This window comes from Bos taurus, chromosome 13 (assembly GCF_002263795.3).
Source record: "Bos taurus isolate L1 Dominette 01449 registration number 42190680 breed Hereford chromosome 13, ARS-UCD2.0, whole genome shotgun sequence".
In the NCBI taxonomy this organism is placed as follows: Eukaryota; Metazoa; Chordata; class Mammalia; order Artiodactyla; family Bovidae; genus Bos; species Bos taurus.
This window is the reverse complement of record NC_037340.1, coordinates 74440323-74462981: the sequence shown is the minus strand read 5'-3', so window position 1 is coordinate 74462981 and position 22659 is coordinate 74440323. Positions and strand designations below refer to the sequence as shown.

The following is a 22659-nucleotide window of genomic DNA, read 5'->3' as shown; positions in this document are numbered from 1 at the left end:
CTCCCTTTTATGTAATAAAGAGGCCATTGTTTATTCTAATAAAAATAGAACATGAAGTGGTAGCCGGGCAAGCACTCCTCCTAGCCATAGCGTTCTAGGTGTGGCCTCTGAGTTCTCCAGAGCAGGGTGGACTGTCCAGAGAGGGTCAGGGCACCAGTTACCACAAGGAGAAGAACAGCTGCTTCCAGTAAAATTCACGGCCCACGGTGTCCACCAGTGGCAAGGAATAGGTCAGCCTGGTATCTCCGATACACCCATGGAGTAGGACACGATGGGCTTGGACTTGGGAGGCCATTCACTATGTGGTCCCCTGGCAGGTGATTTTGCCTCTCTTAATAGTCTGTCCCACGGTGTTTGAGGGGATAGCCAAGCTTGGGAAAACGCATGCAGAGTGAGGTTATCTGAAGAAGTACCACATAAGAGCTCCTTTAGAGCATGCCCTTAGCACCCAACTACCTCCAATGATGTCTGAATTGCTAGTGGATCGTGATCTCTTTCCTAAGGCCCCTTGTCCAAAGACAGCTTTTAGCAGAAGTGGAGGAGACCCTGCAGTACCAGAAGCCCTGTGATGCTCCTGAGATGGGTCAGAGGCTCTGGGCTGATGGAGGCATGGCGTGTCTCCTTCCCTGATGCTCAGCAGGAGCCACTGGCCTGGAGCATAGCACCACATCCATGCCTCCAGCAGGGTCTGCCCTCCCGAGTTCCTCACAATTGACCCCACGTCCCAGCTGGACACACTCGCCCGGTCTCTGGACTTAGTCCCAGGACCACATCAGAGAAGTGGTGATTGTACAGAGTAGTAGGGACTCTGGACCCCAGGGAGGAATTTCTACTGACTCACCATGAAATCAGGGGCAAGACCCAAGGCATCCTGTGCCAATTAACCCTGTCACATCACCCTGAACCAACTGTTCCTCCCTCTGGATTAAAAAAAAGAAGAAAGATGAGGCCATAAGGAAAGGTTGGGACCGCACAGTTAAAGGAAGGGCCTGGAGTCCCAGGGATCGCAGCCAGGCCTCATTCCACAAGCAGCCTGTTGGTGGTGCTGGAGTGGGGATACCACAGGACTCACTCCCCGTGGACCGTCCCACTGGGATGCAGAGAGGGGAGCACAGAGGAAACCTCCTCCTCCAAGCAGACCACAACTTCTCCCTCTCCTTTGACCTTGGACATGTCATCTCACTTGGGATTCACTTTCTTTGTTGCAAAGAGACAGTGACCTGAGCCTCTCAAGGACGATGAGCAGGATGGGATGGGGGTGGACCAAGTTTAAGAAGAGTCCTTCTCGGGGGCCTCCCCTTCTGTGCCCCAGGGTCTAGCCTCGCGGCATGTCATGTTGAACTTGGCCCTTTGTGGCTCCGGGCGAGGCACGTTCTCCTGCGGACCAGGAGGTGCCACCGAGCAGGTCCTCCCCCAGGAGTCCTGGTTCAGTGAGCAGAGGAACAGGGGGGCTGGCAGGGAAGCAGGGGGAGGTGGGGAGGGGGAGCAGAGAAGCTTGACAAGGGGAGAGATCAGAGACCCAGACCCAGAAAGGCGGGGGCCCTCTGGGGTCTGTGCCGGGTTCTCCATGATCACAGGCACTGGGAGTGAACTAGGCAGGCCCTTCCACATTCGTTCTGGTTTATTTGACAGGGACAGGTTGTTCAGATCCTAGCTGGACAGGGTGGCGTTCCTGTCGACATCCTGTATCCAGGGTCAAGTCCTTATCTTCAGCCGCAGGTACAGTGTCTGCGGAGACGGCTGGAGGGGGGACAAGATGTAAGGCCCCAGGCTCTCTGACTCACAGGACGTTCATGCAAATGTTCCCGCAGAAGGTTGAACAACATATGTTATTTGCTTGACATTCTCGATCATCTGTGCAGGGGATTTTGCACATATATATTTTGGGTCTTTTCTCACACTGCTTGATTTCTGGGGGTTGCTGCTTTTCTGAAACAGAGCAGATGAAAGGTCAGTGGAACCAGGCCCCTGAGAATACCTCTCTAAAGCTTAAAACTTCCAAGACCCCAGACACAGGCCCACTCATGACTCTTGGACTTTTCAGGGAACTCACCTCCGCCCTTCACCAGATCCTGGTGATGGGTAGTATCTTAAACCCACTCCTCCTACTCTTCCCCAATAGACCTCGATGCCTGGACTTCCTGGACTCTCTCCATAATCCTGCAATAGGACTCCGTCTCCCATATTTGTCATGGCCTTGGCCAAGTCACCTCCTCAGAACCTGCACCCGACCCCTGAGAACTCCACAAAGGTGAGGATGACCTGCTAACTCTCCCCTCTCTCCACAATCCGTGGGGACCAGAGAGGAAGATGAACTTGCCCCTTCGTCGTCTCTCTCCTCTCATGCTGCCACTGTCTGCTCCATCCCTGCCGCTTCCCAGCAAAGTAGCACCCTCAGTGTTTCCCTTCCACTCTCAGCATCCTGCTCCCTCTGAGATAAATTTACCTTGACCCTTGCACCCCAAATGTTGCTCTCCCACGTACTTTCATTCTACACCTGCTCCCCTGAATGTCTCGGAATGTTTACCTGTCACCTGTGTGCATAAACCAAAGAATAGCTGTTTGTTTTCCCACCTGATTCTCGCTCAGGTGTATCTTTCCCTGTTGTAGGTACCACATGTCTCTGGATTTGAGGGATGGGGAATGAAAAGATGCAGTTTCCCCCTCCACCCCCATCACTCTTCCCAGAGCCAGATAAAGAGGCTGGAGGGCCGTGGTTTGGGAAGAACCAGAGTCTTCACAGTGCTGTGGTCCGACCGAATAGGATGTGCCGGAAAGTTCGAACTCCCAGGTCCTCCTTAGACTGGACGGGTCACCCCTCCCCCGCCCCCTCCCGCCCCCTCCCCCACCACCTACGGTTCGTCTTCTGGCTGTGTTGCCTTCCCCTGGCCTGCAGCAGCAGAACGCAGAGGAGCAGGATGGGCAGCAGAGCCTGGGCTCTCATGACTCTGGCCAGAGTGGTGAGCGCTCTTCTGGCCTGGACTCCCCTGGAGAGTTGAGTGGGGAGAGAGAAGGGAAGGAACGAAGGTGATCCTGGGCTCCTCGCTGCCTCTCCTGGCCAAGCCGGGGCAGAGCAAGGAGTCCTTGTTCCTCACGTGGCCTGCCCCTCACCACGGCCCACTCCTGTGGCACTGGGGCTCCTACAGGGACGGTCCTCCTCTCACAGCTAATCTTCCTCTTTTGTCAACAGTTTTTTTTTTTTTTCTGGAAGATGTAACTATTTCTATTTTGTAATTACAAAATAATTTATAAGAAAAGAGACAAAGAGTGTTAAAAAAGATGATCATCTCACTGCCTGGAATTAACATGGGCCCTGTTATACTGTCTTTCTAGTTCTTTGCATATTTACTATGTACAGTTCTTTGTCTTCTCACATTTTGAATCACCCAGCTTTTGTTACCCATCCTCTCCACTCTTAATGAATATTGTAAATATTTCACAAAATATGATTTCTCATAATTGCACAGCCCTCACTTAACATAAATGCCTATTGTCAAGCATCTGTATTACATTATGGAGAAGGCAATGGCATCCCACTCCAGTACTCTTGCCTGGAAAATCCGATGGACAGAGGAGCCTGGTAGGCTGCAGTCCATGGGGGTCGCTAAGAGTCGTACATGACTGAGTGACTTCACTTTCACTTTTCACTTTCATGCATTGGAGAAGGAAATGGCAACCCACTCCAGTGTTGCCTGGAGAATCCCAGGGACGGGGGAGCCTGGTGGGCTGCCATCTGTGGGGTCTCACAGAGTCGGACATGACTAAAGCGACTTAGTAGCAGCAGCAGCAGGATTACATTAATTACTGATTATCTGGACAATATCCTGTTGAACATTTTTATTCAGAAGTCCTTTTTTCTTTTTCTTTTAAAGTAAGGCAGCTGGAATTTGTGGGTGAGACAGTGAGTTAGGTACACAGTGTTCTTCCTGGCTTAGCAGGAGACACTTCTCACATCAAAGAAAATCCAGGACTTCTGGATGGGTGAATATCACAGAGGCTGCGATGTGACCAGAATGTTCCTGAGTGGGAATGAAAGATGGGCTGCAACCAAAATCACCTTTAAGTTCCCAGCCTTTGAACTGACTTTTTCTCCTCTTCTGCCCCTTGTTCCAGACCACAACCCCTGCCCCCTCCCGCCCCTCCACTGACTCTCCCAGTAGGAAGAAGCCAGATAAAAAAACAGCCTGTTACTGCAGACACTCCACTCAGATGCCTTCAGAGGTAGGTGGAGGTAAGGGTTTTGAGGCGTGAGTTTTTATTTGTGGCTTGCTCAGATGAGTTTCCTTCCCAGTGGTATCAACATTCTTCCTGTTAAATGGGGATTATTGCCTGAGGTATGAATAAGAAAGTTGATAGAGAGGGCATGGGAACTGTTTGAAGTGCTCTGGTAAAAGGAGCAGAGAGTAAACAAGATGACAATATCCCTGACTAGAAAGCCCCGGTTCTCTCCTTTAACATCTAGAGAGCCCAGGACCCTGAATTTGGGGGAGGGGGCAGTAGTTCTGTGTCTTTGTGATGCGTAGAGACCATTTCATTGCCATACACCCTATGTCATCATGGCCAAAAGATTCGCCCAGACCTCTGTATGTGAGTGGTACACAGCCTGCGCGGGATGATACTTTTCCTCTCTGGGATCATTTAGGACACCTGAGGTGTGCAAAGAAGGGGACTGGGCATCCCCAGGATCCTGAACAAGCCCTCTAGGGACAAGTGAGAAGCTCAGAGAACAGGACAAAGAATGAGGCTCTTTAAATGAACAGGTCTCAAAGCTCCGGCAAACTTGCATCTAGAACGCTATTTTTGAATACAAATAAACAGCTTCATTGAACCCTTTGCTTTGAATTTATTGTGTCTGTCTTCCTCCTTCTGTGTGCAAAAGGCGGGGGTGTCAAGAATTCAGAGGCCGGTCCCAATCCATGCCCAACTCCACCCAGTTCTCTTTTGCCTTACCCCTGCCTATAAGTGGTTAACAGAGCATCCTCATTACATACCTGTCTTGCTATGTGCTGCTGCCTTTGGAGGATCAGAAGAACACTGAGCCCGGCCCAAGGACTGGGACTCTTACCACTCTTAGCTGGCTTTCCAGTGCAAAAAAAATGTGAGTGATTTACAGGATTTCTGGAAGCCCACTGTGCATAAAGAAAGTTCACCTTTAGCTTGGAGCTTCACCAGTTAAGTGGTATCCTTTGGTATAAATATTGCCCAATGTGTCAGTAGGTGAACTTCACAGTTTGCCCTCCCCATGCCCTGCTGAAGCAGGCTGGCAAGAATGTGGGTTCTGAATGGACATGGTTGGAGAGCAAATATACGCATCTGAGTGGAAGCCCCCGGACATCTGATCTTTTACCTTTCCAGTTTTTTTGACTGTGCCGGGAGGCATGTGGGGTCTTGGTTCCCCAGCCAGGATTGAACCTGTGCTCCCTGCAGTGTAAGCGTGGTCTTAACCCCTGGACCACCAGGAAGTCGCTTTTTTTACGTTTTAAGGGCTTTTCCTCTCCTCTTCTTCATTAATCTCCTTCTCTTACTGTCTCTCCTCATCTCCTAAATCCAATTTGCCTCTAAGTCAATGCATCGAGGGATTCACATGCCTAAAATGTGCATTTTTGCAACTTCCAAATTTCACGTATTCTGAGTGGACAATGAGTTTTCAAAGATCCCTTTGAAAAATTCCACACCTTTTAAATGATCTCTAGCACTAGCCTTGCTTTTAAGCAAAGGCATTTTGTTTCATTCCGAGGAGTGTGGTTTCATAGAATTTTCTGTGATGATGGAGATATTTTACATCTAACCTATCCAATAGACTAGCCACTAGCTTCATGTGGATATTGAAGCCTGAAATGCCTGGAAACTAAACTTAAGTTTAATTTTTAACTGAAGGACAGTTGATTGTGTTAGTTTCAGGTGTACAGCATAGTTTGTTTGTTTTTTTTTTAAGGTTATATTCCATCAAGATACTGAGTATAATTCCCTGAGCTACACAGTAAAACTTTGTTGTTCATCTTGCACTTTAAGTTAATTTATATAGTCATAGGTGTCAGCAGCTACCATATTGGACAGTAGTCTTCTGGTGGACTGAAAATTTCTAAAGACTTTCAGGGAGAGAAACAACCTCTAACTTGTTACTATGTAATCTGTGATATCAGAATTTTACCCTTTTCTTAGATTCTTTCATTTTTCTTCCTGTTTGGTTTTAAGAGAGCAAGACAGCAGATAAAGGATGAAGGAAGCAGATGGGAGAGGGCGGGGACTTCTAATTAAGTCTCCTTCCCCACATGTCCTCCACCCCTCAGCTGCCAGTTGTCAGCAGGCTATCTCATCTTTTTTCTGCTTCTTTGTTTTCTCCTAAGTGAGTGAGTGAGTGAGTGAAGTCGCTCAGTCGTGTCTGACTCTTTGCGACCCAGTGGACTGTAGCCCCCCAGGCTCCTCCGTCCATGGGATTCTCCAGGCAAGAATACTGGAGTGGGTTGCCATTTCCTTCTCCTGAGTGCTTACTATCAAATATGTATTTCCTTATTCTCTTACTTAACTAGAATGGCAACTCTACAAATGTATGGATTTTTGCCTGTTTTCTTCATGACATGGGGAATGATCGTAATATTTATCATTGTATTGTTGGCATGACTTGTGTGATGTGATCATATTATTTTTGTCCCCTGCCTGCTCTGTTTGATTTTATTCACAATCTATTTATTCAGAATAGATTTTATTCTATTCAGGAAACAGCTAGTTTTTCCCTTGCTTCTTCAGGAAAACTTTGGTAGCTGCCCATAACTTCTGTGACTTTAGTCACAAAACATTTTCTCAACCTAATCATTAGAATGTGCAGGCCCACAAAGTTAGCCACAACTTCCTAAATTGCTTAGAACTGTGGATCCTCCTTTTTCTCAGAGGCTCCAGCTGTGGAAGAGGATGTGGCCAAAATCTTTCTCTTGGGTTCTTTGTGATTCTGTTCCTCCGCCCCCAACTGGTTTAAAAAAGTTTCTGGCCCCTGGGTAGTAGAGGGAGGAAGGACCACTAAGAGAGATGGGAAAGTTCTTACACAATAGGCATGATCACTGGCTGGCACTGGGCTTTTGGTCCTCTTTTATGGGTGATTTCAAGAGTTCATTGGAGACACAAAATGGCATCAGGCCATTTACAATTAGATACTTCTCAAACTGTAGCCCTCTTCTCTGCTACTACAGGTCGCTTTAGACACATTCCTTACCCTTTAGAGTTTTCAGTCATGACTGGAACACAAGTCTACAGTGTCTCTGTAAACTTTTGGGGACATACTGGAGACTCTGAGTAGCAGCCACAGAGCTCATGCTCCCAACTTGGAATTGGAAGACAGCATGTCTACTTCTCTGGGCAAAGCTTCTGACCAATGAGGTCTCCTGCATCATCTTCTCTCATAACGCCTTCAACTTTGGATCATCTTTGCAGATGAAAATTTTTTTTTTCCAGTTTTATTAATTTTTATTGGAGTATAGTTGCTTCACAATGTTGTGTGAAAGTCTTGCTTCTAAGTTTGGCCAGCAACTTTTCTCAAGTCCTGCTGAGTCATCTATCTCATCCACTCTGTCTTAAGGTCTCAACTAAAACTTCCACTATATCATCCTGTTACCTGTGTTCTTAACAGATCAGATTATTTCAAGTAGTCTATTTTTCCAATTTTGTAAAATAATGACTGCAACATAAAAGCATAGACATTATACAGTTATCTCTGGGTAGTGGAATAATGGATAATGCTTACCCATTTCTTCTTCTTCTTCTTTTTTTTTTTAAATAGCTGTGCTGGGTCTTCGTTGCTGTGCAGGCTTTTCTCTTGTTTCGGTGAGTGGGGGCTACTCTCTGTTTGTAGTGCACGAGCTTCTCGTTCCAGCCGCTTCTCCTGCTGCTGAGCACAGGCTCTAGAGTGTTCGGGCTTCAGTAGTGGCAGCACGTGGGCTCAGTAGTTTCAGCGCCCGGGCTCCAGAGCACGAGTTCAATAGTTGTGGCATACATGCTTAGTTGCTCCGTGGCACGTGGGGTCTTCCCAGACCAGAGATCAAACGCGTCTCTCCCGCATTGGTAGGTGGATTGTTTACCACTGAGCCACCAGGGAAGCTCTCCTGTTTGTATTTTTTTAACAATACAACCTGAAGATAAATTGCTTTTTGATCAGAAAAAAACAATGCATTAAAAAAAAAAAGTAATTTCATAAAGGAAGGGGTACCTAATGTGAATGGGGAAGAAGTCCAGGGAAGCCACTGGCTAGTTTGCTGTGTTGCTGGGGCCAGCGGGCGGAAAGGAAAAGTAGGAGAAGAACAACACAATATTCACAGGCATTTTCTCTTTCTTTCCTACCCTGTCCCCTTAATTCCTATCTCTAGTAGCATCGGGAAAAGACCTGCTTTCTGCCAAAACCTAATCCACACACACGTAGAAACGACCATGAAGCCCTGGATTCTTCTACTCATGCTTCTCACCTATGAGCTTGTGATGTTTCTGCCTGTGTTGGGAGGCATCAAGAACAAACTTCTATGTAGGTGGTGTGGCCAGGGAGGACAGGGAGGAGGGTGCTTTGTCCAGGCCTGGGGTGTCTTGTATAACTGATTCAGGGCCCACATTTCTAGGATCACCCTTTAAATGAACAGAGTCCTCCTTCAAGCAAGAGATGTCCAAGAAAGATTAGGTTGGCTGTTCCCAAACTGGCATCTCCTCAAGCTTCCTTTCCCAGCTCTGAAAGCCGTAGTGGGTACATGGAAAGGGAATGTAGCTTTTGCCCACATTCCATAACCTAGCAGCATACAATAGTGGCCAATGTCAGACCACCTTGGGTGGAGGAAAGACCAACACAGAGTTTCCCTCTGAGCCCACAGTTTTCCAATCTGAAAAATGGGTATGGAAATTGGAGCTAGAGACTATTGCAGACCTTGCAATCTAAAGTTATGTGGGAACGGACTTGGTGAGGTGGTGTCATCTGTGTTGGGGTTGTCCGAGGCCCCATCTTTAGGCAACCTGGACAGAACCTGCAGCCCTGCAATGCTGTGGGAACATGTGGTAAGAGGGAAGTCATGCCATATAAGGATGGTCTTCTGTAAAAAGCCACTGCCTAGGGTTCACAGAGGGATTCTCTTCAAAGGCAGGAAAATATCTTGTGACTTACAGCTCAGGGATTTTTCAACTTGAGAAAAGATTTCTTGTCCAAGTACTGGGTGGATAGACACTGCCAACTTCTATGCTCTTGATTCCAGATGAAATAAAAGACGTTGATCAATGCTGGGTACAGCCTCCATCATTAAGGTATTGTGTAAAAAGATGCACTAAATTAAGGGAATGTTCCTTTCCAAATCACACATGCTGCTGGACCTACTGTGGAAACATCTGCCTGAACAATGAGTGAGTTGATTGGGGTGGGAAGGTTGGCCTGCGGATGCTTCCTTCCTGCTCCTTGCCCTTGTTCAGAAGGTGTGACCTGGGACCGAAGACATCATCACCCAAACCCTGGTCAAAGAAACAAGCGGCATAAGGCAACGTCCTCCTGCCCCCACACCTAGGCTGCCACTCACTGCAAAGTAAACAAGATACCAGCATGGGGGCCCTCCACGTATTTTTTCACTCTCATTCAATTCCCCGCAACATCACCCATCAATTTGTTCATCCTTCCCTTGTCCAAGGTTCCTATTATTGCCTCAATCTGGCCTCTCCACTGGCCCCTTTTCTTAGCCAGGCCCAAGGAGACCAGGTCTTTACTTGTCTGCTCAACTGGCAAATCTCTTGAGAGAAATTGATTAAAAGCAGGTAACTCCTGATCTTCTAGGAAGAATTCCTGTTTCCATTAACTGGGACTAGAAAGTCAGTTAAGTCGCTTAGTCGTGTCCAACTCTTTGTGACCCCGTGGACTGTAGCCCACCAGTCTCCTCCGTCCATGGGATTCTCCAGGCAGGAATACTGGAGTAGGTTGCCATTTCCTTCTCCAGGGGATCTTCCCGACCCAGGGATCGAACCCAGGTCTCCCGCATTTCGGGCAGACACTTTAACCTCTGAGCCACCAGGGAAGCACCTGGTGCTTAACTGGGACTAAGGGAGGAGTTAAGTTTGGGAATGGATGCCCCCCAGAGTTCTGTGACTTTTAACCACTTAACTTTTCTCTTCCAGGGAACCTTTTAAATTCAAGTGAAAATCCTAGTTTCTAGATGACCTCCTCCCAACTAGTGTGGGCTAGAGGCTATGTGGCCAAGAAGAGGGCTGCCTGGTTCTCTGTTGGGATACCCACTCGCTCCAGCTGAGGATTTCTGTTCTTCCTTGACCTTTCAATCTTGAGAAGGCTCACGTCTTTGCCAAATAAACTGATGCACCAACTTGAGCATTCTGTGTTTGTTGGTACTTTATCCCTGTGACTTCATTTCTTTCATTATAACCCTCAACAGCTCCCAGAGGTGTTCCCATCCCATCATGGGCACAGGCACTCAACTCTGCCTTTCAATTAGACCCATGTATTAGTCTGGCATGGTCATGGTTGTAGCAAAAATACAGAGTTTATAAAAATCTTGGGGGGCCACGTGCTCTAGATCTCACGTGCTGCAACTCCTGAAGCCCGCAGGCCTTAGAGCGTGTGCTTTGCAACAAGAGGAACCACCATAAAGAGCAGCCCGCACAGCGCAACTAGAGAGTAGCCCACATCTGCAGCAACGAAGACCCAGCTCAGTCAGAAATAAATAAACAAATAAATAAGTTAAAAAATAATTTAAAAAACGTATGTGGTCAACACAGTAAAGTTTATCCTTATTCATAATACATCAGGGTGATCAATGAATGATCCATGTCAAGATTCAAGGGTCCTGGCTCCTCCCATCTATAGATCCATCATCTCCTATGGCTGCTTCTGCATCCAGCCAGCAGATGGGAAAAGAAAGCTAGGATGGAGGCCCTTAACTTTTAAGGGCCAGGCCTAGAAATGAAGTTTATTATTTCTCTCCAATATTCTATTTGCCATTATGTGGTCCCACCTATTGGCAAAAAAGACTAAGAATTATAGTCTAGCTCTATGCTCAATAAGAACAGGAAAATGGATTTGGTGAACACATGACAGTCTCTTACCTGCCTATTTATGAAAAACCAGACTCCTGAAGTAAGACCTAAGATGCTGGCCTCCATATCACTCTCGCCCCGGGAGCAAGCACCCTTGATAACCTCTGTTGTTGGGCTTCCCTGGTGGTTCAGACGGTAAAGGATCCACCTGCAATGCAAGAGACCTGGGTTCAATCCCTCAGTCAGGAAGATCCCCGGAGAAGGAAATGGCAACCAACTGTAGCAACCTTGCCTGGAGAATCCCATGGACAGAGAAGCTTGGCAGGCTGTAGTCCGTAGGGCTGCAAAGAGTCGGACACGACTGAGGCGACTTAGCACACTGAGCTTTAGAGCTCAGAACAATGAAAAGGGACAATGGGCCAGGGGCTTGGGTAAACATCCTTCAGGAGTGGGGCTCCAGGCTCCCCACTATGGAGCGCCCCTGGGGATTTCTCTTCACCATCAAAGTGGTATTTTACTTTCTCCTGGTTTAGAGATCCTGTTTCTTGCAGCATGCAAGATCTTTAGTTTCAGCATGTGAAATGTAGTTCCCTGACCAGGAATTGAAGATGGGTCCCCCTGCATTGGGAGCATGGAGTCTCAGCCACTGGACCACCAGGGAGATCCCTATTTCAATCATTATTTCTGCAATTCCTTTTTTTCCATCAAATTCTCTCACCATGAAACTAGGACCTGATTTTTGTCAGTAAAATACTTGTAAACAGGTGCAAGTATTTTGGAGATTAATGAACTAAGTTTTATTTAAAATCCCTTGTGGCTCAGCTGGTAAAGAATCTGCCTACAATGTGGGAGACCTGGATTTGATCCCTGGGTTGGGAAGATCCCCTGGAGAAGGGAAAGGCTACCCACTCCAGTATTCTGGCCTGGAGAATTCCATGGACTATATCGCAAAGAGTTGGACACGACTGAGCATCTTTCACTTCACTTCACTTCGTAGTTGATTTACAATGTTGTAAATCACTATAAAGCAAAGTGATTCAGTTATACATACATTTAAAAAACATTTAAAAAATATTCTTTTTCATTACAGTTTATCATAGGATTACAATTTTTAAAATTTGGGAGTTTACAGCTCTTTTTTATAAAAGATAAAAAACCCTAGTATCTACCTATATCTAGGTAATGGATAATCAACTGACAATACCTCATTACTCTTCTTCATACTTTTCTGTGTTTTTCAAACTGCTAAAATAAAAATTAGTAAAGTACAAAGAATCCATTTCTACAATGAGAGGAGTATATAAAGTATAAGAGGAGGCAAGTGCTTCTTGAGACATCAATGCCCAGCCCAGGAGTGGTGGCTGAAGACGGAGAGGAGGCAGAACCAGATGGTGCACTGAGAGAAGGTCACGTGGTCTCCCAACTCCCCACCCTGAAACCCTTCTTGAGCCCCTGCAGAACCTGGCCCAAGTGCTGGGTCTTCTGCCAGGCTCACCTTGACATGTCCGGGGTCAGCGTCATGAAGTTGTTGGGTCTCCCGCTGCTGATGCTCTCCTGCATGGCAATCCTGCCAGTTTCAGGAAGCTGGAAAGAAAAAATAGATTCTCCCTTTGAACTTCCACCTTACAGTAGGTATTTGGGCTGGGCGTCCAGATGAAGAAGGAATAGGAAACAAAAGGACCTTTCTCGGTCTAATTGCAGAGAAGAACCAGGGTCTGTAATAGAAGCAGTGGTTTTTTTAAAGTCCGGGTACCAGAGGAAGGCTGAATGTTTTGTTCTCAATCTTGAGGGTCTTCTGATGCTACACGGAATGCGATTTTTTTTTTTAAACATGTGCACATAGAGTTTTTGTCCAGGAGAGCACTTAGCAGTGAAAAGCTCCATGGGGTCTAGAGCTTAGCTTGAGCTACCAGGAGTTTATGTTCTCAGGAGTTTCAAGGATGAGCAGCAAACTGGAAAAGGACTGGTAATAATTTCTTGAAATATGCCCTTTGTTTACAATGTTCTGAGTATTTCAGAACATTGGGTATGGAGAGGAGAAATAAAACACATGCTCATCTAGAAAAATGGTACTGATGATCCCAATTGCAAGGTAGGAATAGGGATGCAGACATAGAGAAGGAACTTGTGGACACAGCAGGGGAAGGAGAAGGTGGGATGAGTTGGAAGAAGAGCACTGACATAAATACCGTACCGTGTGTAAAACAGATACCTAGTGGGAAGCTGCTGTGCAGCACAGGCAGTTCAAGGTGGTGCTCTGTGATGACCTGGACGGGTGGAATCGGGGGGAAGTGACAGGGAGGCTCAAGAGGGAGGAGATATATTTTCACATTTAACTGATTCACACTGTTGTACAGCAGAAACTAACACAACATTGTAAAGCAATTATACTCCAATGAAAAAACAAATAAAAAATAGATTGAGGGGAAAATAAGCCTAGATATTCCAAGACTAAAGGCCAATAAAAAAATTCTGTTCCATGAAGAGAAATTTAGAACCACTGGTGTAAAAAAATTGAAATCAATAGAATTGAGGGGAGAAGAGCAGTGAATAACTAGTGATAGATGTTTCTAGGGAAGAACTAGGTGTGGAGGGCCATTTCCACCAGAGGTGAAACAGTGGAGTCTCTGCTCTGGGACCTGGTTCCCCTCATTCTGTAAAATGAGAGTGGGAGACTGGGAGATCTCTTGGGATTCTTTGTTCTGAAACTTGGGTTTCAGGACCCAGGTTCTGTGAGTTTAAATTCCACAGGGGTGACTTCAGGGTGGCTGGGTTTGTTGGGGGCAGGGGTGGGAGCAGGATCTTGAGTCTGGGCACTAGGAAGTCCACCTAGACCCCCGGGCAGGCAGAGGAAGAAGAGAAATGAGTGGAGCAGGTCCTGGGGTCTTGGAGGGGCTGATAATACTGAGGACGCTCTTCTTCTGGGAGTCAGTACTCATGTACTCTTCTAAGTTGAGCCAAAGCTGAAACTGAAACCCTGCAACAAGAGTCCCACTAATGAGCAGTGTGCCATCAAGTGCAAGCTTCACACGGAGTGTCAGCTCGGTCATCACTGCTGCAGTGCCTTCTGCGGAGATGTCTGCATGCTTCTGAAGCCGAACGGTAGGGTCTAAGAAGCACCCTTCCTTGCCTTGCCATTTGGTTCTCAAGGACTATGGACTCCTGGGACATCCCTGGCAGTCCAGTACTTAAAACTCTGTGCTTCCAATACAGGGGGCATGGGTTTGATCCATAATCGGGGAAATAAGATCCCACATGCCCCAAGGTACAGCCAAAAGATTTTTTAAAAAAGGAAAACCAAAAGACTATGGATTCCAAATTGCGGGGAGACAGACTGCAGGAGACTCAGCCTCCCCTCCTTCTCCCAGTTCCAATATCTAATCAAACCTGGGATCCCCTGCCTCTTCATTCATCTGAGTCCTTGTCTGCTTGTGGGCCTACCTGATTCATCCAGACTTCAGGAGGTCTGACATTTATGTCTCCTTGCTCATGGCTGACTTAAAACATCCCTGGAGAAACCTTGTGTGGCCCTTCCCTACATTGCAGAACACACCCGTGCCCCTATGGTTTGGGAGGATCTGTTTTCTCTGGATTGTGTGATGACTGAGTACCTACCCCTCCTCTCTCCTAGTGAGCAGCAATACAGACCACAAAATCAGCAACATCCTGTCCACCGTGCAGCCCACAAAGCACCCGTGAGAGTCGGAGGATACCTAGGAGGCCTTGGAAGACCGTGCTGTGACCTCCAGTAGGATCATCTTCCTAACTCAGCTCTGGGTGGGGCAAGGAGGGTGGGCCAGGGTAATGTCCCCCTGCCAACCCTCTTCCCTAAGCTATTATGTTATCAGCTTTAATTCCTTGACAAATAAGCTGTGACAGTAAAGGAGACATCTGTTTCTTCTTCCATAATGCCGGCCCGTATCGTTCGCTGACCATCCCCACCCCACTTTATACATGCCCTCAACTTCTGCCTCCCAGCTTTGTTTTGTTTTTCTGATCACATCTTGCAGTATGTGGGATCTCAGCTCCCCAACCACTAATGGAACTTGTATCTTCCGCAGTGGAAGCACAGAGGCCTAACCACTGGACCACCAGGGAAGTCCCTGCCTCCCGGTTTGGATCCCCCTACCTCCTCCCCCTTTAGGGGCTTGATGTCCTTAGCCAAGATTTCTGGATTCTACTCTTCTTTGTCCACGGACCAACCTCCCTGGGATGTTCTTATGGCTACAGAAAACACTGTTCCTCTGAGATCCCCATAACGTGGTGTAGCCTTTCTCCTATAATCTCAGGCCTGTGATTTAACTAGTTCATGAGCTTCCCAGGTGGCACAGTTGGTAAAGAATCTGCCTGCCAAGGCAGGAGATGCAAGAGACTTGGGTTTGATCCCTGGGTCAGGAAGATCCCCTGGAGTAGGAAATGGCAACCCACTCCAGTATTATTGCCTGGAGAATTTCATAGACAGAGGAATTTGATGGGCTCCTGACAGTTCATGGAGTCAAAAAGAGTAGGCCACGACTGAGCACAAATGCACACACATGAAATTACAATCTTACCTAAAGGGGATAGCACCAATGGTCTAGAATGAAAGGAAATACCCCTGGCCTCCCCAAGTTCTCTTCCTGAACAATGCCTAACATGTTACCATTACTTATTCAATCATTTGGCACCTACAGGGCTATTTTTAGATGTAAATACTCCTAGAAATCATAAGCAACCTTTGGAGGGTGGTAGCCTACCATGTGCCCAAGATGGTGGCAAGGCCACTCCACATAAATGAGGGTGTCACAAACTCTATCTGTTAGCATTTTACCCAAGGAAGGAGGTATAATCCAAACAGCTAGAAACCTGAATGAGACATGACAAGAAGGGGCCAATGGACAGACAGTGCATTAAAGTACAGAAGACAGTGGGTAGATGTAATCAGGCTTCCTGCAAGGAGAGATGCTTGGTCCTATCTTGAAGGATAGAGAGGAATTGGAATGCCCCAAATGATAGTTATTTTCCCTTCTTGAGTAGATTAAATGTAGACTTGGGGGGAGAGGAAAGGGAGCTTGAAAGACATGAAAGCCTGCTACCCTAACCTCCCCCTGCCTCCAATAGCAACAGACGAGTTTGCCGAAAGGGTTGGATCATGAATTTGGTACTAAATTCTATGGCCCTAGCATTTCTAATTTGCAACTTTTCCATTTTGATCTGTGCTGTTATGCCCATTAAGCCTGCAGAGAATAAGTTGTTGTTGTTCAGTTCCTAAGTCATGTCTAACTCTTTGCGACCCCACGGACTGCAGCAAGCCAGACCTCCATGTCCCTCACCATCTTCCAGAGTTGACCCAAGTTCACGTGCATTAAATTGGTGATGCCACCCAACCATCTCATCCTGTTTGCCAAAATTAGTAACGGAGAACAAACAGGAACTAACAGGTGACTGAACCTATCCAAACTCACTGGGCAACTTGATGATGAATGAATATGCAGACCCCATTCTCCAAACACCTCTGCACTTGAGTTTACGGAAGTTTATCTGTGTCAGGGGACAAAGATGTGCTTCAGGGAAGGGGTCTGGTGGGGAATAGAGTTAGAGAGGGGCACTGTGCAGAAAAAGCATTAAGTGAGATGCATGATGGAGGACAGGTCCTCAATGTTTTCCTGGACAAGCAGGGGGTGATTGCCTTAGGACAAAACCAATGAACTAGTCACTGTTGAGTGATTAGAGAAAAAGAAAGTTGAGAAAAATCTCTGGAATCACTTGTCAGAGAGAAGACTCTCATTTCCCCAGGGGTGTGCTAGGAACACACTGAAACAGCTTTTGCACCTGGTTATCTAGCTTCAAAGTGTGGAGTCAACCCACTCTGGAAATGGGTGGTGATTGCTACTCAAAGATGTGTACTGAGAGCCCCCCAGGGGATCTCATTTTGGCTTTACTGGGAGGATTGGTCCTAAGTAAACTGGCCTGCCATGGTTGATCAAGCATGATTGATCAGCAGCAGACAGTTTTAACATCCTTCTCTCAGTAACTGATAAAATAGGATGATATGTCTGCTCCCTCCTCCACAAAATCAGCAAAGAGACAGAATATTTGAGCAACATAAAGTGACTATTCGACTTATATCAAAAAGAATTCAGGACTTCCTTGGTGGTCCAGTGGTTAAGAATCCTCCTGCCAATGCAGGGAACATGAGTTCAATCCCTGGTCTAGGAAGATTCCACATGCCTCAGGGTAATTAAGTCCATGTGCCACAACTACTGAAGCCCCTGCACCTAGAGCCCGGGCTCTTCAACAAGAGAAGCCACCACAGTGAGAAGCCTGCTCAACACAACCAGAGGGGAGTCCCCACTCTCTGCAACTAGAGGAAGCCCCAGTGCAGCAACAAAGACCGAGTGCAGCCAAAAATAAATAAGTAAATAACAAAGAATTCAGCATTTCTGTGGAATATACTTTTTCCCCCCAGAGCACGCGCATGTGTACTCAGTCCCTTCAGTCATGTCCGACTCTTTGCGACCCTGCGGACTGTAGCCCACCAGGCTCCTCAGTCCATGGGACTTTCCAGGTAAGAGTACTGGAGTGAGTTGCCATGTCCTCCTCCAGGGGCTCTTGCCAACCCAGGGACTGGACCCGCCTCTACTGTGTCTATGGCATTGCAAGCAAGGTTCTTTACCACTGAGCCACCAGGAAAGCCACATGGGAACGTTAAAGGATGTCTCAGTGAATGTCAATAAATTGCAATCAAACTGACTACGGTGGAAATTCAAAGTGACCACTGTGGAAATAAACTAGAAAATAAAATGAAATAGCTAGAAAACTATCCATACATAATTAAAAATAAGGCAATTCTAAGGAACCATGGGTCAAAATGAAATCATGATAGGAAGTAGAAAATATTTTGAACTGAAAAATGAAAATATGACAGATCAAAACATATGGATACAGAATGATGTCAATAAAACAATGACCTAGGAGACCCCAGTCTCTGTCCTACAAAGGACAATACTTAGACAGCTATCTGTGAACAAAAACAGCTCTGGGGGAGCGTTGGAGCCCACTTACAAAATCTGGGCAAGAAAACCTGAGCAACACATGGAATACCACCCGAGAGAACCACCTAAGAGGAGAAGAGAACCGTGAGCTTGTTTCCGTTTTGTGAATAAGCTCATTTGTGCCATATTTTAGATTCCATGTATAAGTGGTGCCATACATATAAACATGGATAAAACGGAGTCACGTTGCTGCACACCAGAAACTAACAGGACACTGTAAATGGACTATTCGTTGTTTCGTCTCTAACTCGTGTCTGACTCTTTGCGACCCTATGGTCTATAGCCCGTCAGGCTCCTCTGTCCATGGGATTTCCCAGGCACGAATACTGGAGTGGGTTGCCATTTCCTTCTGCAGGGGATCTTCCTGATCCAGGGATCAAACAGGAATCAAACCCAAGTCTCTTGTGTCTCCTGCCTTGGCAGGCAGATTTTTTTTTTTTTTTTTTACCACTGAGTCATGAGGGGAGCCCAATACTTCAACAAAAAAACAGAAAAAAAATTTTTTTTTTAAAGGAGAAGGGAGAATGGTTGCATTTTGCTTACAGCATCCCATCCCTGAAAGAATAATTGCTTAGGCATTGCTCAGTCCCCAGTATCGAGAGGAATTTTTCCAGGTAGAAAGAATTCTCCTCCCTAGGAAAGAAAGGATTCTCCTAAGAATGAAAGAATTCTCCCCTAGGAAAGAAAGGAAACATGTCAGAACTTTGGTTATCATCCCTGAGGCTCTGTATACCTTTTTCAATATATTTTTCTCTGTTGTTCAAATTGGATAATTTCTATTGCTCTGTCTTCAAGTTCACTGCTCTTTTCTCTGTCATCTACATTCTGATATTAAGCCCATCTAGTGAGTTTTTTATTTCAGTTATCATATTCTTCTCTTAAAAAGTTTCTATTTCAGTCTTCTTTATCTCATCTATTTCTTTGCTGAGGCTTTTTACTTTTCCATCAGTTTCAAGGGTGTTCATAATTGCTTGCTGCACAATTTCTATAGTAGCTGCTTTCAAGTCTTCATCAGTGACCTAAATGGGAAGCAAATCTAAAAAGGAGTGGATATATGCGTATATAACTGACTCACTTTGCTGTACAGCAGAAACTAACACAACTTTGTAAAATAACTATACTCCAGTGAAAAAATCGGAGAAGGCAATGACACCCCACTCCAGTACTCTTGCCTGGAAAATCCCATGGATGGAGGAGCCTGGTAGGCTGCAGTCCATGGGGTCGCTAAGAGTCAGACATGACTGAGCGACTTCACTTTCACTTTTCACTTTCATGCATTGGGGAAGGAAATGGCAACCCCTCCAGTGTTCTTGCCTGGAGAATCCCAGGGACGGGGGAGCCTGGTGGGCTGCTGTCTGTGGGGTCGCACAGAGTCGGACATGACTGAAGCAACTTAGCAGCAGCAGCAGCAGTGAAAATATATTTTTAAAAAAGATAACAACAACAAAATCCCTCAATCATAATTATCTTGCCTCTCCCAACTTTATAGAAGAGGGAACAACTCTTATTGTAAGACCTTTGTCATTCAATACAAAGTAAGTTACAGAAATAGGAAAGATTAGGATGCCTATTACAAGCTGTTCATCAACTAAGAATGGATGTTTTTGGAACAGTTAAGGTGTGGTCAAGGTTTAAAAATTTGGAAAAAATATTAAATGATTTATTTACAGAGAGAAGTTTTTAGATGCATAGAGTAATCTTGGATCTTTACTATGTGAATCAACAGAATGCAAGAAAACTTCCACTCGTGTTTTTGCTCTTCTTCAAGAACATCAGTGAATTTGTGGAGAAAATATCACTGGTACGTCCATGTATACATGTGCATACTAAGTATTTTATATTTTTATTACTTGCTATCTTATGAAAAAATACCAAAGAAATGTAAAAAGAAAAAAGTCTTTGTCAGATAATTCTAACATTTATTTCATCTTAGAATTGGAGTCTCTGGATAGTCTTTTCCCTTATGAGTTGTTATTTTCCTTTTCCTTCATCCAGTTTCTAGTTCACTCACTCAGTCATGTCCAACTTTTTGTGATCCCATGGACTGCAGCACTCCAGGCTTCCCTGTCCATCACCAACTCCTGGAGCCTGCTCGAACTCATGTCCATTGAATCGGTGATGCCATCCAACCATCTCATCCTCTGTGGTCTTCTCCTCCCGCCTTCAGTCTTTACCAGCATCAGGGTCTTTTCCAATGAGTCAGATCTTCACATCAGGTGGCCAAAGTATTGGAGCTTTCAGCTTCAGCATCAGTCCTTCCAATGAATGTTCAGGACTGATTTCCTTTAGGACTGACTGGTTTGATCCCCTTGCAGTTCAAGGGACTCTCAAGAGTCTTCTCCAACACCACAGTTCAAAAGCATCAATTCTTTGTTGCTCAGCTTTCTTTATAGTCCAATTCTCACATCCATACATGACTACTGGACAAACCATAGCTTTGACTAGATGAGCCTTTGTTGGCAAAGTAACATCTCTGCTTTTTAATATGCTGTCTAGGTTGGTCATAACTTTCTTTCCAAGAAGCAAGCATCTTTTAATTTCATGGCTGCAGTCACCATCTGCAGTGATTTTGGAGCCCAAGAAAATAAAGTCTGTCACTGTTTCCATTGTTTCCCATCTATTTGCCAGGAAGGGATGGGACTGCATGCCATGATCTTTGTTTTTTGAATGTTGAGTTTTAAGCCAGCTTTTTTCACTCTCCTCTTGCACTTTCATCAAGAGGCTGTTCGGTTGCTCTTCACTTTCTGCCATAAGGATGGTGTCATCTGCATATCTGAGGTTGTTTATATTTCTCCTGGAAATCTTAATTCCAGCTTGTGCTTCATCCAACGTGGCATTTTGCATGATGTACTCTGTGTAGAAGTTAAACAAGTAGGGTGACAATAAACAGCCTTGATGTACTCCTTTTCCAATTTGGATCCAGTCCTTGTTCCATGTCTGGTTTAACTGTTGCTTCTTGACCTGCATACAGATTTCTCAGGAGGCAGGTAAGGTGGTCTGGTATTCCCATCTCTTTCAGAATTTTCCATAGTTTGTTGTGATCTACACAGTCAAAGGCTTTGGTGTAATCAATAAAGTAGAAATAGATGTTTTTTCTGGAATTTTCTTGCTTTTTCTATGATCCAACAGATGTTGGCAATTTGATCTCTGGTTCCTCTGCCTTTTCTAAATCCAGCTTGAACATCTGGAAGTTCATGGTTAATGAATTGTTGAAACCTGGCTAGGAGAATTTCGAGCATTACTTTGCTAGTGTGTGAGATGCCAAATAATTTTGGATTATATACTGGGCATTTTGAATATTGTATTATGGAACTCTTGGGTCTTGTTTAAATCCACCAGAAAAAGCTGATATTTTGTTTTTAAAAGTCATTGAAATGGTTAGGTTCAGGTTTAAAAGTTCCATCTGTCTTCTGCGGGTGGTGGTTCCAATGTCAGTACAATTTCTAAAGCTTTGCAGTTCATTCAGTAACTTCCCTGCCCGTGTACCACCTAGTGGCTAGTCTGGGACCTAGACAATGTATTTGTTCATTTCTCAAGGCAATGGCACCCCACTCCAGTACTCTTGCCTGGAAAATCCCATGGACGGAGGAGCCTGGTGGGCTGCAGTCCATGGGGTCGCTGAGTCGGATACGACTGAGCGACTTCACTTTCACATTTCACTTCCATGCATTGGAGAAGGAAATGGCAACCCACTCCAGTGTTCTTGCCTGGAGAATCCCAGGGACGGGGGAGCCTGGTGGGCTGCCGTCTGTGGGGTTGCACAGAATTGGACACGACTGAAGCGACTTAGCAGCAGCAGCAGCAGGGTATGTTAAATAGGCTTCCATACATGCTTGGAGGTGAGCCTAGGAGTAACCAAGTAACTTTCCTGAGTTATTTTCCCTGTGATCTCCCCAGTATCTTGTGTTTCTTCAAAACACCTAAAAGCATGGGCTTTGGTTACCCTGCTCCTCTAGGCACTTCCACAACTGCATCCATACTCAGGGCAAGTGGCAGAAGAACAAAGACAGAAGTGGAGGATGGCAGGGGCCCACCCACTCTCAAAAGTACAGCTGTACCCCATGAGGAAGATTTCCCTTCTTTCAGGGTCTTGGTTCCTTCTAATTCCTGTACTAACTGCAGTCGTCACTAGCATAGAATTTCTTAGGGGCCAGGGTGAAAAAGAACAAAAAAAAAAGAAAGGAAAAAATAAAAACAAAAAACCTGCACCGCTGCTGAACATTGCAAGTTCCCTTTCACATGCATCAAGCCAAAATTAGAAGGTTTCTTCTGAAGCTCTGTCTCTCTGCACCTTAGTGCTTATTTCCTGGTTAACCAGGAATATTTGATGGAGGAAAAAAATGCCAGTAAACTCATGATTGGTAGTGTGGCCCTTGCAGTCTTTCCCAGTCTGCCGGCTATTACTTATTTTACAGCTTTTATACTCTATTCAGTGGGAGACACAAGGAACCAGAACCAGTAAGTAGCTTTTCTTACCCCTGGAAATAGGCTCACCTTTCCTTCTACTAGACTTTGAGTTTGTGTGAATCTATTTCAGAGCAGGGCTGCCTTTGGGGTGACTGGTTGATGGTTGCTGTGGTTGCCCTTGAGTGCACCGTGGATTTTAAATTTCATCCTCAAAACAGAAATA

At 45.7% G+C, this 22659-nt stretch overlaps 3 protein-coding genes across 9 annotated transcripts; 2 read left to right on the top strand and 1 right to left on the bottom strand.

Annotated features, from left to right (window-relative positions):
- Positions 1-83: 83 nt before the first annotated feature.
- Positions 84-10330, top strand: WFDC9 (WAP four-disulfide core domain 9). Of its 7 annotated transcripts, none has more exons than XM_059893066.1 (7): positions 84-317; positions 2123-2251; positions 4114-4221; positions 7772-7815; positions 8355-8506; positions 9219-9363; positions 10123-10330. In XM_059893066.1, exons 2-7 carry the CDS (start codon positions 2192-2194, stop codon positions 10142-10144), a joined length of 531 nt encoding a protein of 176 aa, XP_059749049.1. In that variant the 5' UTR covers positions 84-317; positions 2123-2191; the 3' UTR covers positions 10145-10330. The 7 variants fall into 7 exon arrangements, with proteins under 7 accessions (XP_059749049.1, XP_015329804.2, XP_024857048.1 ...); XM_025001284.1 differs by lacking the exon at positions 84-317 and adding an exon at positions 1633-1719 and having other exon boundaries at positions 8358-8506; XM_025001281.1 differs by lacking the exon at positions 84-317 and adding an exon at positions 1633-1719.
- WFDC10A (WAP four-disulfide core domain 10A) lies at positions 1604-7819 on the bottom strand. Its single transcript, XM_005215043.5, has 3 exons — positions 7736-7819; positions 2857-2987; positions 1604-1929 (listed from the first exon to the last, which is right to left on the bottom strand). Exons 2-3 carry the CDS (start codon positions 2942-2944, stop codon positions 1781-1783), a joined length of 237 nt encoding a protein of 78 aa, XP_005215100.1. The 5' UTR covers positions 2945-2987; positions 7736-7819; the 3' UTR covers positions 1604-1780.
- A 1985-nt stretch (positions 10331-12315) lies between the features above and the next one.
- LOC112449384 (WAP four-disulfide core domain protein 13-like) lies at positions 12316-14904 on the top strand. The gene is made up of 3 exons (XM_025001379.2): positions 12316-12623; positions 13948-14097; positions 14627-14904. Exons 1-3 carry the CDS (start codon positions 12335-12337, stop codon positions 14692-14694), a joined length of 507 nt encoding a protein of 168 aa, XP_024857147.2. The 5' UTR covers positions 12316-12334; the 3' UTR covers positions 14695-14904.
- The last annotated feature ends 7755 nt before the right edge of the window (positions 14905-22659 follow it).